Here is a 15,218-nt window from a genome sequence, read left to right on the forward strand (position 1 = left end):
AATCAGCCCTGCTCTGAGCCCGACCAGGGGCTGCACCTAGGGATTGGGCCTGCCCTCTGCCACCCGGGAGCAGCCCTAATCCAGCAGGTCATTATCTCCCGAGGGGTCCCAGACTGCGAGAGGGCACAGGCCGAGCTGAGGGACCCCCCTTCCCCCGAGTGCACAAATTTTTGTGCACCAGGCCTCTAGTAAAGTATAAGAGCTCCAAGATAGGAAATGGATGGCAGAGGAAGGGAACCAGGAGTAGAGCAAAACCTAAAACAGGGACAACGAGCTGAAGCATGTTCACGGTTTAGGCCCAGGTAGAAATGGATGCATAGGGCTAAGTATAAGGAAAGACACACAACCCTTTTGTGTTAGCTTCCATTTGATCACTTCTGAAAATTAGGCAAGGTTAGAGGTTCAAAGAATATTTCTCTACAAACCAAGCAGTAGTGTAGAGCTGAACTAGAAACTGGCTTCTGGCTCCACTGCAGGCACTGACACAGAATGGTAAGAACTGTGGTGAACTAGAGAGCACTAAGAGATGCTGGAAACACAGGCTTTCACTGGAAATTTCCAATTAAAGCAAGTATCACTACATAAGCCAAACAAAATCTGCCTAAGGGGCACCTGCACTTCAACAGGACCACACACACAGCCAACAGAGGACAAATCTATAAAGGGATGCAGCCGTGAACAGTAAGCCTGACTCACTTGTCAAGTCCTTCAACCCCACTGGAAGGACACAATTCAAATTCCTTTCCCAATGAAATCACAACTCACTCAACTGCTGGAGTGATGGATCAGATCTTTCAGAAGTGATTACAGGGGCCAATGTTAGATTCTGGAATGCCAAGGGTCTAGTTGGTTGGTTAAAAATAATGCTCATGAAGGAGAAAAAGAGGGGAAAAAGGTTAGAGAGGCACACATCAGGTATGTTAAAGTTAGGCAAGTCACTTAACTTCTGTGCCTCAATTTCTGAATCAAGAAAATGAGAGAATAACAGAAAGCAGGGAGCTTAATTTATAAGACAGAACAATGTATCCTATGGTGAGAGATTACAGAAACTATTAAGTAAAAAGGATGCCTTAAGGTTCTCTATGAAGATATCATTAAATCAAATAGAATCAAATTATTCCCTTTAGCTTCTCTCAATCCTTTTATTAAAAGTAATCAACGAACAGCGTGGCTGGTCTGCAGGTCACAGTACAATACCTGGTCAGGGCACATGCCCAGGCTGTGGGCTTGATCCCCAGTAGGGAGTGTGCAGAAGGCAGCCGACCAATAATTCTCTCTCATCAGTGATGTTTCCATCTCTCCCTCTCCCTTTCTCTCTCTGAAATAAATAAAAACACTTAAAAAAAAAAAGTAATAAAGGCCCAAACCGGTTTGGCTCAGTGGATAGAGCGTCGGCCTGCGGACTGAAAGGTCCCAGGTTCGATTCCGGTCAAGGGCATGTACCTGGGTTGCGGGCACATCCCCAGTAGGAGATGTGCAGGAGGCAGCTGGTCGATGTTTCTCTCTCATCGATGTTTCTGACTCTCTATCTCTCTCCCTTCCTCTCTGTAAAAAATCAATAAAATATATTTAAAAAAAAAAGTTTTTTTTTAAAAAAAGGAGACACTCACATTTAAAAAAAAAAAGTAATAAAGGAATAAAGAAGTGAAGTTTGTCCCACTACAGAGCCTCATACTCACCCAACAGGGGCTGTCGCTCGCCCACCCGCAGCTGGTGATGGAACTGCTTGCTGATCATGCGTCGGCGGGCATCACTTTCATGGGCGGCCATGTAGGGGATCTCCAGGAGCATGGTAGACACCACGTAAACACACTCCAGCAGCTCCAGGTTGATGTGCAGGTGGAAGGGCACCTGCCGGCGCCGCTCCACCTTCTCCTGCTCCTGGTTGCGCTCCTGGAGGCTGCGCAGCAGCAGACCCTGACCCAGGAGCTCCTTGGCCCGGCCACTTGACTGGATGTCCAGCAGGGCATTGTGAGCATCCTTGGTCAGGCCTTGGCGGAAGGCACAGATGCCCAGCTGCACCATGGTGCGGTTGTACAGGATCTGGGAGCAAAGGATGATGCACTCAGAGGTGACAATGATGGGGCAAGTCATCCCAAGTTGTTCATTCATTCAACAAATATACAAATACTCAACAAATGATACACTGATGTGGTGAGCACCAGGCAATAGGATGGGACTGAGAACAAAATAGACAAGTCCCTGCTCCACTACAGAGCTTCCGTTTTAGGGATAGGGTGTGGAAGAAGAACCACAATATACAGGTGGGACTCGTGCTAAGGAGGAAAATAAAGCAGAGGGGGAAATTAAGGGAGTTTATGTGGTGGTGGTAGTGGTGGGAGCTCGCAATTTTATACAGGATAACTAGGGAAGGCCACATCTTGATGGGATTGTTTAAAGAAATACCTAATAGAAAAAGAGGGAGCAATCCTGCAGGTAACTGGGAGAAAAGCATTGTAGAAAAAAGCAAAGGCCAAGGCCCTGTGCAAGAGTTGTGCCAGGTGTACTTGAGGAACAGGAATATGAAGTGACCACGGCTGATAAAAAAGATGTGATCATAAACCAGAGGATGAGCAAGCACACAGCCATGTAAGCCAGGTTAAGGATTTTAAGATGGAAAACCACGGGAAGGTTTTGAGCGAGTAAGTGATATAATCTGACGTAATTTAATATGGCTACTTCAGCTATTGTATTAAGAATAGCCTTCGGGGGTGGGCTAGAAGTGGTCAATGGGGAAAAACGGGACATATGTAAAAAAAAAAAAAACACCCAATAGTTTGTTTGTTTGTTTCTTTTTAAAGAAGAGCCTGAAGGTCAGAAGCAGAGAGAGACCAAGATGATGGTGGCTTAGACCAGAGGGTAGCATTGAATGTGGTAAGTGGTCAGATAAGGATTTTGAACAGGAATGGCTGGGGAAGTAGATGTAGTGTGTGAGAGAGAAACAAAAATCATGGACAATGCCAAAGTTTCTGACTTCGGCAACTGAAAAATGGACTTGTCACTAATTAGGAAGGAAAGATTATAAGCAACACAAACTTTTTTTAAGGGGGGAAAGACTAAGTATTAATAACAGCAAATACACAGAGGTCAGTATCAGTCATAAACAGATGCAAAGAACCTTAAAAATTATTAGTGAACAGAATCTAGCAACATTTAAAAGAGATAATAAGCCGAGACCGGTTTGGCTCAGTGGAGAGAGCGTCGGCCTGCGGACTGAAGGGTCCCGGGTTCGATTCCAGTCAAGGGCATGTGCCTGGGTTGCGGGCACATCCCCAGTGGGAGATGTGCAGGAGGCAGCTGATCGATGTCTCTCTCTCTCATCGATGTTTCTAACTCTCTATCTCTCTACCTTCCTCTCTGTGAAAAATCAATAAAATATATTTAAAAAAATAAAAAAAAATAAAATAAAAGAGATAATAAATCTTGACCAAGTAGGATATATTTCAGGAATGAAGCCTTATATAAAAATCTAAAATCATGGTTATTCACCAAATGAGCAGAACGAGGGAGAAATTAACTGTGTATCATTTCAATAGATGCAGAAAAGTTTTGACAAAATTCAATATCTTTTTTGACAAAAATTCTCATTGAACTTGGATCAATCTGAGAAAGGATATTGACCAAAATACTACAGCTAACATTATACCTAACAACGCATTTCCTAGAATGTATTCCCCTCATTAAGCAACGCATGACTGTACTAGAGCTAAGTGAATTTAGCAAAATGGTAGGATACACTAGAAGTTAACAATTGAAAAATGATTTTTTTTTTAAAAAAATTACGTTTACAAAAGCGACAGGTATCACATGATATTCAGGAAAAATTTTTAAAAAGATGTCTAATACTTCCAACATTGCAGAGAGAAACTGAAGAAAATAAATGAAGAGATAACATGTAAGACTGGAAGGTTCAATGTTTACTTAACATGTGAATTTTCCTAAAATTGTTTTATAGATTCAATAAAATTCCAGCAGGTGTTTTTGTAGAAACTGACAAGCTGACTCTAAAATTTATGTGGAAATGCAACGATCACAAAATATCCAAATCATTGCAAAAAAAAAAAGTTGACGGACTCTTATCACTGACTTTGAGAGTTACTCTAAAGGCACAGCAATCAAGACAGTATTATAATGGCATAAAGACAGACAAAAACATGAATGAATGGACCAGAATAGAGAGCCCAGAAATACTTTCACACTTTAAGGGTCAAGTAGTATTCCACAAAGGCACCAAAGCAATACAATGGGAATAGACGTCTCTGACCCTGACTTCACATCATATGCAAAAATCACAGATTTAAATGTGAAAGCTAAAACCATAAGAACTTAAAAAAAAGAGAGAGAGAGAGAAGAATATCTTTATGAATTACAAGTAGGCAAAGGTTTCTGTCAGTAGGACCCAGAAAATAACCATAAACAAAAAAAAACTACACTAAAAGGAATGGTTAAGAAAATGAATAGGCAAAGCACAAAATGGAAGAAGATTATTTGGAAAACTTTGACCTGATGAAGAACTGGCATCCAGGATATGTAAAGAATTCCTACAACTCAATAATAAAAAGACGAACAATCCAATCTTTAAAAGCAATAGGCAAAAGTTGCTCTAGCCGGTTTGGGTCAGTGGTCACAGCATCAGCTTGTGGACTTAAGGGTCGAGTGTTCAATTCTGGTCAAGGGCACATATCTCCGTTGCAGGCTGGATACTTAGGGCATGTGGGGGTGAGGGGGCAACCCATAGATGTGTCTCGCATCAATGTTTCTCTCCCCTTCCCTTTCACTCTCTCTGAAAATCAATATCCTCGGGTGAGGATTAACAAACAAAAACAGTAAACAAAAGTTGACCAGACATTTCATGAAAGAAGACAGATAAAGGACAAATCAACAAAAAAATAATCAATTTCAAGAGTTTTTTGGGAAATACAAATTAACACCATTGGATTCCATTACACAACCACCAATATGGCTAAAATTAAAAAAGACCTACAATATAAATCATTAACAAGGAACACTCACACATTACTGGTAGGAATATGAAATGACATAACCAACCACCTTAGTTTCTAATAAAACTAAACATACACCTACACTATGATGCAGCAATTTTACTGTTAAGTATTACCCAAGAGAAAACATATATCCACACAAAGATTTGTACATTAATGTTCACAGAAGCTTCATTCACAAACTGGAAATACACCAGCAATCTATCCAGACAAAAATAGATCAAGGACTTGTAATCAAAACAGTATGGTTCTGGGATAAAAACAGACATAGATCGATGGAATAGAGAGTCCAGAAATAAACCCACACCTTTGTAGCCAATTAATATTCAACAAAAGAGGCAAGACTATACAATGGGACTAAAGAGTCTATTCAATAAATGTTGTTGTACAAATACATGCAAAAAAAATGAAACTGCACCACCTTCACCATACACAAGAATAAACTAAAAATGGATTAAAGACTTACATGTAAGACCTGAAACTATAAAAATCCTACAAGAAAATATAGGCAACAAAATCTTGGACATTTCTCTTAGTAATATTTTTTCTGATATATCTTCTTGGGCAAGGGAAAAAAAAGACTAAATAAACAAATGGGACTACATCAAATTAAAAAGTTTTTGCACAGCAAAGAAAACCATCAACTAAATGAAAAGTCAATGAATGTGAGAGCATATTCACCAGTGATACCTCTAATAAGGGATTAATATCCAAAATTTATAAGAACTCATACAACTCAACATCAAGAAACCAAACAATCCAATTTAAAAGTGGGCAAAGGACCTGAATAGACACTTCTCCAAACAGGACAACCAGATGGCCAATAGACATGAAAAGATGCTCAACATTCCTAATCATCAGAGAAATGCAAATTAAAACCACAATGAGATATCACCTCATAACTGTCAGAATGGCTACCATCAGTAAATCAACAAGTGTGGGAGAGGATCTGGAAAAAGGGAAACCCAGTGCACTGCGGTGAAAATGCAGACTGGCGCAGCCACTATGCAAAACAGTATGGAGTTCCTCAGAAAATTTAAAATGGAACTTCCTTATGATCCAGTGACTCCACTTCTGAGAATATATCTGAAGAAACCCAAAACACTACTTCAAGAGAATATATGCACCCCTATGTTCACTGCAGCCTTATTTACAAAAGCCAAGCTATGAAAGCAGTCCAAGTGTCCATCAATAGACAAGCAGATAAAAAAACTGTGGTACATTTATACAATGAAATATTACTGACACAAAAAAGAAAACTTTACCATTTGTGATAGTATGGATGGGCCTAGAAAGTATTAAGTGAAGTAAAATCAGTCAGAGAAAGACAAATACCATGTGATTTCACTTATAAGTAGAATCTAAAGAACAATATAAACCAACCAACCAATCAGAAACAGGTACATAGATACAGAGAAGACGGATGATCGCCAGAGGGGAGAGGGATTGGGGAACTGGGTGAAAAGGTGAAGGGATGGATAAATACAGATTGGGAGTTACAAAATAGTCCTAAGATGTAAAGTACAGCAGAGGACACATAATCAATAATATTTTAATAACTATGTATGGTGCCAGGTGGCACCAGAATTATCAGGGGGAAACACTTTGTACACCTGAAACTAATATAAAAGTAAATTGTAATTGAAAAGAAAAAAAAGAAAAAGACTCATACAATGAAGTAAAAAAGAACAAATGAAAGTGCTATTTAAAAACCACCATCAGAAAGGTTCACCAAATGTTCACCACATGAGTATTAATTACATTAAGCACACATTTGAAGACACAGCTTCAAATATCCTCACAATGCAGACACACACAAAATTAGTTGCTCCACTGTTGTGTCCCAACACATCACACTACATTTGGATCCCTGTCTTCCAACTGGTTTGACAACTTCTCAAAGAGTTCTTTTCGCCTTTTTAAACAAGATGATCACATAATGTGCCGAAGTAGACACATTATAGGAATAAAAAATGTTAGTTGAACCCAAATCTCTATCCCATAGGATTCTAATGCTGTTGGACCAGTACAATAAAATGTTAATATGCAGGAGGATCAAAGAATGCTGGCAACTGGGAAAGACCAAAGGTTTCCTTACATCTGAATCAGCCAAAGTGACTAATTTGATTGAGCCACTCTGCTCCAATAGGGACCTGGCCTGGTCTTCCCTTTGCCACTAAAGCCAGAGCGTCTCCTCATCCTACCTGTACTGGAGGATCCGCGTGCTGAATGTTGTCTTGTAGGTGGCTCATAAGCATGAGGTCACGGGCCTGGTACCAGCGGGAGTGCAGGGCATGATGGTAGATATGGCAGAGGATGGCGCACGTGCGAATTCGGTCTGTGCGGTCTTTGGCATAGATGTACTTGCAAAGTCTCTCCATCAGCAAAGCTGAGTCCTCGCCCTCATTTTCTGCCTGATCTTGGTCAGACTGGGGGGCAGGGGAGCGGGGGTGATGTTATTGTTTGGTGAGGGGAAGAGGAGGTACCAACAGATAGGTAGGACAGACTGACATATCCCTCTCCCGACACCTGGCCAAGCACTCACCTTTGAGGAGCCCTCAGGGAGGGTAAGCTGCCGTTGATGGGCCTTGTAATCAAACTTGTAGTAGGTGTGGAGAATGCGCCTCAAGTAGACACGACAGATCTCCTCAGTGGTCCCCTTCTCTTCCAGGTAGTGTTGCACACGCTCAATGATGGCACACACCTGCGCCTCATCCTTCAGGTGCTCCACATACTCTGGCAGGGAGAGCACCATCCCCAGCTTAGCCAGGCACCCAGGCTTTCTCAGTCACCTGTCCCTGGCCAATCCAATTGCCTATGTATGTTTTCTGCACCCACCAGATCCTGTCCTGGTACACACCACGATCACTTTCTGTTCCTCCTGTTAGGTGTTCTCTTCTGCTAATTCCTCCCCTGATTAACTCCCCCTCCTCATTTCAATCTCACCTCAAATGGCCTCTACCTAGGGATGCTCTGTTCAACTATTATCTAAAGCTGCTACTCTTCGAGGCTCTAGCACAGGTCCCAATCTGAATTTCACATTCAGAGTTTATATCATCTAAAATTACCTCATTTGTTTATTTGGGAAAAAAACAAAGGTTAACTGCCGTCCCCCAGCACTGAATGTGAACTCAATGAGCATGAAGGCATCTAGCTGCCTTGTTCACTGTGACACCCTTGACTCAGTGGGTACATGTGGGCATTCACATTTTACTCTGGAAATGTCCTGTATTTTCCCCACCCCAATGTCCCTGATCCAAGCTAAACAAGCCAAATGGGCAGAGGCCGTACCCCAATGATTCCCAAAATGTGGTTCCCAGACCAACAGCACCACCTGGAAACATGTTAGAAATGCAAATTTGAGGCCCCACTCAATCAGAATTTAAGGGAGAGTGACCCAGTATCTCAGGCCCTCCAGAGTGAATGCTCTGGGGAAAAAACTGGCTTTCCAAATGCTCGTTTAGTATAATCCTTAGTTTTAGTCCTTGCACATTTCCTCTCACTGATGCCCATGCTTGCTCAGGCTCACCTTGGGAGTGAGGGTCAGTATTTTGCATTATTTTGGTAAATTCTTCATCCATCCGTTCCACCAGAGTTAGGATACAGCCACGGACACGCAGTGGCTGAAAAGATAAAGGAGGAGTAAACCAACCAGCCCATACCTCAGTCCAAACTTAATCGTTATTTCCATCAAGCTTTCTCAAAGCAGACAACATACACATCTCCAATTAGCCTGCCAAGTCCTCTTTACCTGGTCAACATTATGCAGGTTCTCACTCTCTTCCAGAATGTTCTCTCCAACAAAGATGTTGGGGTTTGCAAACAGGATGTCCATCAGCTCATTGATGCAATCCAGGCACTTCTGCCACATCTCAGGCTGCCAAGAGATCAGATGGCAGTCAGAGGTGTGCAGGGGGAATGAGCAGGTGCCTCCCAAAAGCCCTTTCACCAGAACACACAGAGCCTTCAACTACTAAGACTGTTTCCACAGCCCTTGAGGTTTTTAAATATATTTTATTGAGTTCAGAGAGGAAGTGAGAGGGAGAGAGATAAACATCAAAGATGAGAATCATTGATCGGGTGCCTCCTGCATGCCCCCCACCGGGGATCGAGCCTGCAACCCAAGCATGTGCCCTTACCTGGAATTGAACCTGGGATCCTTTAGTCCACAGGCTGACGCTCTATCCATTGAGCCAAACCAGCTAGGGCCACAGCCCTTGAGTTTTAAGACACTAGGCACCTTCCCCTAACCCACCAGCTCAGCCTTGGAATGCTCCTCTTTATTGCCCTCACCTTCATGTATGTAGCCAGGTTGGGGTTGTAGTCATAGAGAGAGGCGATGATATTGAACTTGATCTTAATGGCGACACCCTCCCCAAGATTGTTTTCAGAAGCAATCTGAACCAGCAGCTGTAGCAGCTCAATCTGGGATGCACTAGAGGGTCCAGAACAGGGTGAGGCATCAAAGACAAGTCAAAAATCTCATCCTGTCATACAGCATGCTTCCTTTGCACAAGTAAGGCAGCCTCATTCCCAATACCTCCATCCTCACTCCTGTATACTTGCTTCTCCTTTATAAATTTCCAACAGAAACAGCACTGATGCTAACAAGCTATCATCCTCTTTAGTCACGGAGTGACTAAAGAAGGTGAGCATTATTCCCATTTTATAGATGGGGAACAGTCCTAAGAGGACAAGTGATTGGCTTAAGGTCAAAGGGAGAGTAAACAGCAGAAAATGGACTGGGATGGTTTATGAAGACCATTCCTTCTATGGAGCCACACAGACACACACATCTTCCTAAAACAGGCTCAACCTCTACCCTGCGTCTTAGAGAAAACAGCCTTCACCCTGTAGTCCCACAACCCGGATCCACAAATCTCACCGATCAGTTCCTTTCTTGCCTCGTGCCTGCAGAATCTCATTCAGTTTCTTGATGACAACAGCATGGGTGATCTCAGTTCCCTTGGCAAACATTTTTGGTTTCTCCTAGGCAACACAGATCCTGTCATGTGCAAGCCAACAGGAATTCGTTCCTGCCTTAACTTTTCTCCCAACCTAATCAGACTGGGCCTGTATGCTCTTCCAAACTGTTTCCCAACTCATTTTAATTCTAAAATTCTCACCTTAACGAGGGGCACTCCACCTCGGACCCTTTCCCACTCCCCGCCTTCATTGTCCTCCTCCTCCTCATCCAAGCGCTTAGATTTCCTATCGTGCTTCTTCTTGGCTTTGTCCTCCCTTTTCTTCTCAGCAGCCTTCTTGTCCTCCTCTGTGGCCGGGGCTCTGCCGGGAGACACAGGAAATGAGAGACCAGTCCCCTTCTCCCTACAGCTTCTTCCTACCACAAAGTTTCTTTCCTCTGTAGAGTCCTGCATCCAAGCTACACTCTACAAGAATGACCTAAAGTTAACCATAACCACAACAAGGACCACTAAGCACTGAATTTGCTGGATGACTTTCCAAGGTATGTCACCATTTTACACCCACTGACAGACTCTTATGAAGGGAACAATATGGCCTGTTCTAATAAGGCAGAGGTAACCAGGCCGCTGCAGACACAGAAATAGCCTGTCATGTTGCTCCACTGCTAATCTCTAAGGTTTCCCAGAGAATCCCTAAGAAATATAGTTGTTCTCTGATACTAACTGCTCTGTCCACACTGACCTGGGAACAAATTTTAAGTTGATTAGTTGGTGGCTAGTAAAAAGACTTTCCTAAGTTTCTTTTTTAAAAAATATATTTTATTGATTTTCTACAGAGACGAAGGGAGAGGGATAGAGAGTTAGAAACATCGATGAGAGAGAAACATCGATCACCTACCTCCTGCACACTCCCTACTGGGTATGTGCCCGCAACCAAGGTACACGCCCTTGAGTGGAATTGAACCTGGGACCCTTAAGACCGCAGGCTGACGCTCTATCCACTGAGCCAAACCGGTTAGGGCAATGCCAATTTTTAAAAGCAGAAAAGCCAACACAAAAAGCAGCAATAGTTCTGCCGACTAAAAGAGCAGTGTTGCTCAGTGTTTGAGTGTCGACCCATGAACCCTGAGATCACGGCTCGACTCCAGATGGGGAGACTAATGAGTCTCTCTGCTCCCATGGCCCGCACATGCCAGGGTTGTGGGCTCCATCTCCAATAGGGGAAGTGCACGAAGCAGCTGATCAATGAGTGTTAAGTAACTTACCCAAAGTTTTACAGCTACTAAATAAAAGACTAAGTTTTCCCATTCTATGACTGTCCTGGAAAATTCAGGAAGGCTTGCTATATACTAAGAAGTAGTACGGTATACACTAAGAAGATCTCTGAAATAAAGATAATAATAGCTACCATCACTAAGAGCTCCCATTTTAATACTGGGCTAAGCCATTTCTCTATATCACCTCTCTATTCTTGCAGCTATCCTTGAGATGGGGTTAAGTACCATCCCATTTTACAGATGAGGAAACCAGAGACGGAAAATGTTCTGTAGCTTGTCCAACATTGCACAATGAATCAGTGCCAAACTGAGATTTACACTCAGTCCACGTGTAGTGAATAATGTTGTTGTTAAATATTTGGACTCTGGAGCTTTCAAACCCAACCCTCAGGACACATTAGCTTTGAGCTTAGCCAAGTAGTGTACTAGACTCTGAGATCCCTTTGTGAGAAGGGAGCAGCTGGCATCTACAACCTGAAAGGACTCCATGGAAGAAGCAACCACCTTCAAGAAGATTAACCGTGTTCCACTCTTCCCACTGTAGCGAGGCACTACACTTCTCTTACTTTTTAAGGAATCTTGAGGCCAGCACGGTCTGTTTGCCTTCTTCCTCCTCTGAATCTGAGTCAGAAGATGTTGAACCTGTGTCCCACTCTTCATCCTCTTCTGAATCTTCTGAGTCCTCATCTTCATCCTTGGAGGGAAAAAAGGATCAGCAGGGACAAGATGGGGAGACTGATGAGTCTCTCTGCTCCCATAACACACGTTTCAGAGGCTTACAGATCGGAACAAGAGTGGTTCTTCATGGAATCAGGATATTAAGAGCTAGATTGGACCACCAGGACCAGAGAGTAGTGACCTGCCCCAGAATCCAGTTTTCCATATTCCAGTGCACTCAGTGCTCTGATCCAAGAGGAAGTCTGTTCTCAAACCACACTCCACTAAACCAACCCCTCCTAACCCTAGGGTTCTATGAGTCTTTTCTTCTCCCAAGAATGGCCCATGGGAAGCAAATCACGCCTCATTATAACCCTGGCTCTGACCTCCATCTTTTTGAGGAACTTGCGACTCTCCCCAGAAGGAGCTTCTGATTTCTTCTTCAAGAAAGCCGCAGCACTGACTCCGTCCTCATCCCCATCTGAAGAGCCTGGTGGGAAGAGCAAGGCTGAAGGACAACCAAGAAACCAGGCCAAGGGACCCACTAACTTCAGACTTCCTAACCATTTGCAATAAGGGTATTTTCTCTCACCTTCTGAATCCTCCTCATTCTTCTCAGCATCTTCATCTGCAGACTGCTCAGGGTTCTTTAAAGAGGAAAATAAATGAGACCGTAATTAAGGATGCCTACCAACCACCACACCATACTACCCCTCTACCCTAGAGTCTTGTCGTGACTCCTTCTCCAGTCACATCTCCCATTTGCAAATGTTTTGTCTCAGTCATGAGGTCACTGTCCCCACAGTTCAAAGTCTGCACCTAGCACCCCCACCTGTTTATAATTTGTAATATGGGACTCAAAATCTCGGTTATATTTTCGGATCTTCTGGCGCAGAGTGCTCAAGGCCTTGGCGTTGTTCTTGTTCATCTTCTTCTTTCCTTCCTTATCTTCCCATAGCTAAAGCAAAGAAGAGAGAAAAAAAGGAATCTGAGACTAAATAGTATTTCCTAAATTTCAGGCTTTACCATTTTTTAGTCTATCTGCACACCATCCGTACTACTTATTACACCTGTTATTTTTAAAACACCCTTTACATATCACCACTAAAAGGACAAAACCACAAGTAAGAGACAATGTAAAAATAAATACAATTAAAATTCTTGGCTAAAAAAGGTCCTTCTCCTTACTTTACCCCCCTATTCCTTGTGTTCTGGGAAACACTGTATAGGACAAACCACCAAGAGGAGATATGATCCCTGAAGTGGGTTAGAATCCCCAGATCCACAATCCCCTTCTGAATCCCCTAACCCACAGGAGTCACACCTCATTAAGATAGTCCTCCAGATCAGCCAGGATGCGGATATAGAACCGGGGGACACCTTCCTTGTCCACAATGCTTTTAGCCTTCCCATACGCCTTGCCCAGGAGCTCAAATTCTTCCAGGCACTTGGTGACATCCCGAATTTTCATGGCATTACGGATGGTCCGGATAAGGTTGGTCAACTCCTCAAACCTGGGTTGGGAGACCAACAGCATATTGGACACCTTCACCATCACCAACCGTCCAATGTGCCACTGCTCCAGAGGCTCCCCATGGCCTCACCTCTTGTCCTTGGCACTTCGAACCACTCTCTTGGTATCTTCTTCATCTTCACTCAGCAACAATGGCCTGAAGGAACAGAGACCGTTAATCTCCCTTTCTATTTCCGGTGTTTCCAAGTGATCCCTACTTCTCTTCTCAGGTGGGGAAGATAGAACTGGATAACATAGACCACTGGTACCACACTCACCCTACTTGACCCTTCCCCTTCACAGCCTCCTCATATACGACTCAATCTTGTAAGCCCACTTCAAGCAAGGCCTTTTGCCAAATGTTGTGGAGCACACACAGCTCTCCATCCTCTCAAAAGTAAACGACGGTGCTTGTGTACTATGGCACAAAACTCACTATGTGAAGACAGGCACCAAGTACTGAAAGAAGCTGAGAAAGGGGCACTGTAGCTAGAACGAATGGGCAAGTGTTCAGGAAGGTGGTACCTGAACTGGGTCCTAGAAAACAATGTGTCCCAGAGTGTGAGAGGCCAAGGACAAAGAAAGTCTCAGTGGCTTTAACACCTCCGCTGCCAGTATTTCTCTTTTCTTAAATTTTTAAATTGATTTCAGAGAGGAAGGGAGAGGGAGAGAGAGGTAGAAACATAATGATGAGAGAGAATCATTGATCGGCTGCCTCCTGCACAGCCCCCACTGGGGATCGAGCCCCAACCCAGGCATGTATGTGCCCTGGGGTGGAATCGAACTGTGAACTCGTGGTTCATAGGTCGACGCTCAACCACCAGACCACACAGGCCGGGCAACCCATATTTCTCTTTAGTAATGAGAAAACAGACCACAGACAGCAGCAGTCAGCTATCAATCCCTTTCTTCTATCTTACTAATTTCCCCCAAACCCCCTCCCCCCACATCATCCTTGTGCCAGACGCCATGCTAATCTATATCTATCTATCTATCTATCTATCTATCTATTTTTCTTATTGACTTGAGAGAAACATCGATTTGTTGCTCCCCCTATTCATGCATTCATTGGTTCACCTGATCTGGGATCAAATCCGCAACCTTGATGAATCAGGAGGAGGCTCTAACCAACTGAGCGCTCCCACCAGAGCCTTCCAACATCTATTTTTAAACAGTAGACAGTCATGTGGCCAAAATGATGATGGTGCCCTGGTGTGTGACAGCAAGCTGCGAAACACCACGCCACTGTTTCAAAGGGTGAAAAGAGTTTTTAATCTGCAGGGCGGGGAAGGACGTTTAAGCGGAGGTAAACACCAGGAACACAACAGGTGTTTTAAGTCCCCGCCCGCGGCGCCAGGTGGCTGGGCCTCGGAGCCACAGCAAGGTGCCTTTTGGGGTCCGATGCCGAACAGAGGAGGGGAGGCTGGGGTTGCACCAAGGCTGTGGACAAGAAGGCCAGTGGGGAAGCTGATGCAACAGGCCCGGCCGGCGGGAGACCTCTCGGACATCCCTGGTCTCCGGTGGGTTCCCAGCTCACGGCGCCCTAAACGTGAAGGCTGTCCCTCCAATGCCGTTCCGGCGCCTTAAACTCTCAGCATCCCCAGAACCCGCTTTCGCCGCCTCCCAGGGAACCTCCCGCTCCCACCTCCTTTCTCCCCCATCCCGCACGCACGGCCTCCCCACGCCCGCGAACCCGCGCTCCCCGAGTGGGCACACGACGCAAGCCCTCCCACTCACTGTTTGCCGTAGTTGCCCCCGACAGGTTTGGTGACGAGCTCCTCCCCGGACAGGGATGACTCGGACTCACTGTCCGAACCGGTGGTAAAAAACCGCGACATGGCGA

General features: G+C 44.2%; 1 protein-coding gene across 1 annotated transcript in view; it reads right to left on the reverse strand.

The window, feature by feature from the left end:
* LOC102760018 (eukaryotic translation initiation factor 3 subunit C) overlaps positions 1 to 15,218 on the reverse strand; it is a 17,921-nt gene extending 2,703 nt beyond the window's left edge. The window contains exons 1-15 of the mRNA XM_006756862.2: positions 15,113 to 15,218; positions 13,467 to 13,532; positions 13,187 to 13,376; positions 12,695 to 12,820; positions 12,455 to 12,509; positions 12,249 to 12,352; positions 11,772 to 11,899; positions 10,130 to 10,289; positions 9,889 to 9,992; positions 9,297 to 9,438; positions 8,755 to 8,880; positions 8,533 to 8,626; positions 7,549 to 7,739; positions 7,208 to 7,432; positions 1,680 to 2,043 (exon numbers count right to left, since the gene is read on the reverse strand). Coding sequence (XP_006756925.1) covers positions 1,680 to 2,043; positions 7,208 to 7,432; positions 7,549 to 7,739; positions 8,533 to 8,626; positions 8,755 to 8,880; positions 9,297 to 9,438; positions 9,889 to 9,992; positions 10,130 to 10,289; positions 11,772 to 11,899; positions 12,249 to 12,352; positions 12,455 to 12,509; positions 12,695 to 12,820; positions 13,187 to 13,376; positions 13,467 to 13,532; positions 15,113 to 15,213 — 2,176 coding nt within the window. The 5' untranslated portion in view covers positions 15,214 to 15,218. The remainder of the gene's footprint in view (positions 1 to 1,679; positions 2,044 to 7,207; positions 7,433 to 7,548; positions 7,740 to 8,532; positions 8,627 to 8,754; positions 8,881 to 9,296; positions 9,439 to 9,888; positions 9,993 to 10,129; positions 10,290 to 11,771; positions 11,900 to 12,248; positions 12,353 to 12,454; positions 12,510 to 12,694; positions 12,821 to 13,186; positions 13,377 to 13,466; positions 13,533 to 15,112) is intronic.

Source organism: Myotis davidii, unplaced genomic scaffold (assembly GCF_000327345.1).
Source record: "Myotis davidii unplaced genomic scaffold, ASM32734v1 scaffold934, whole genome shotgun sequence".
Taxonomy (NCBI): Eukaryota; Metazoa; Chordata; class Mammalia; order Chiroptera; family Vespertilionidae; genus Myotis; species Myotis davidii.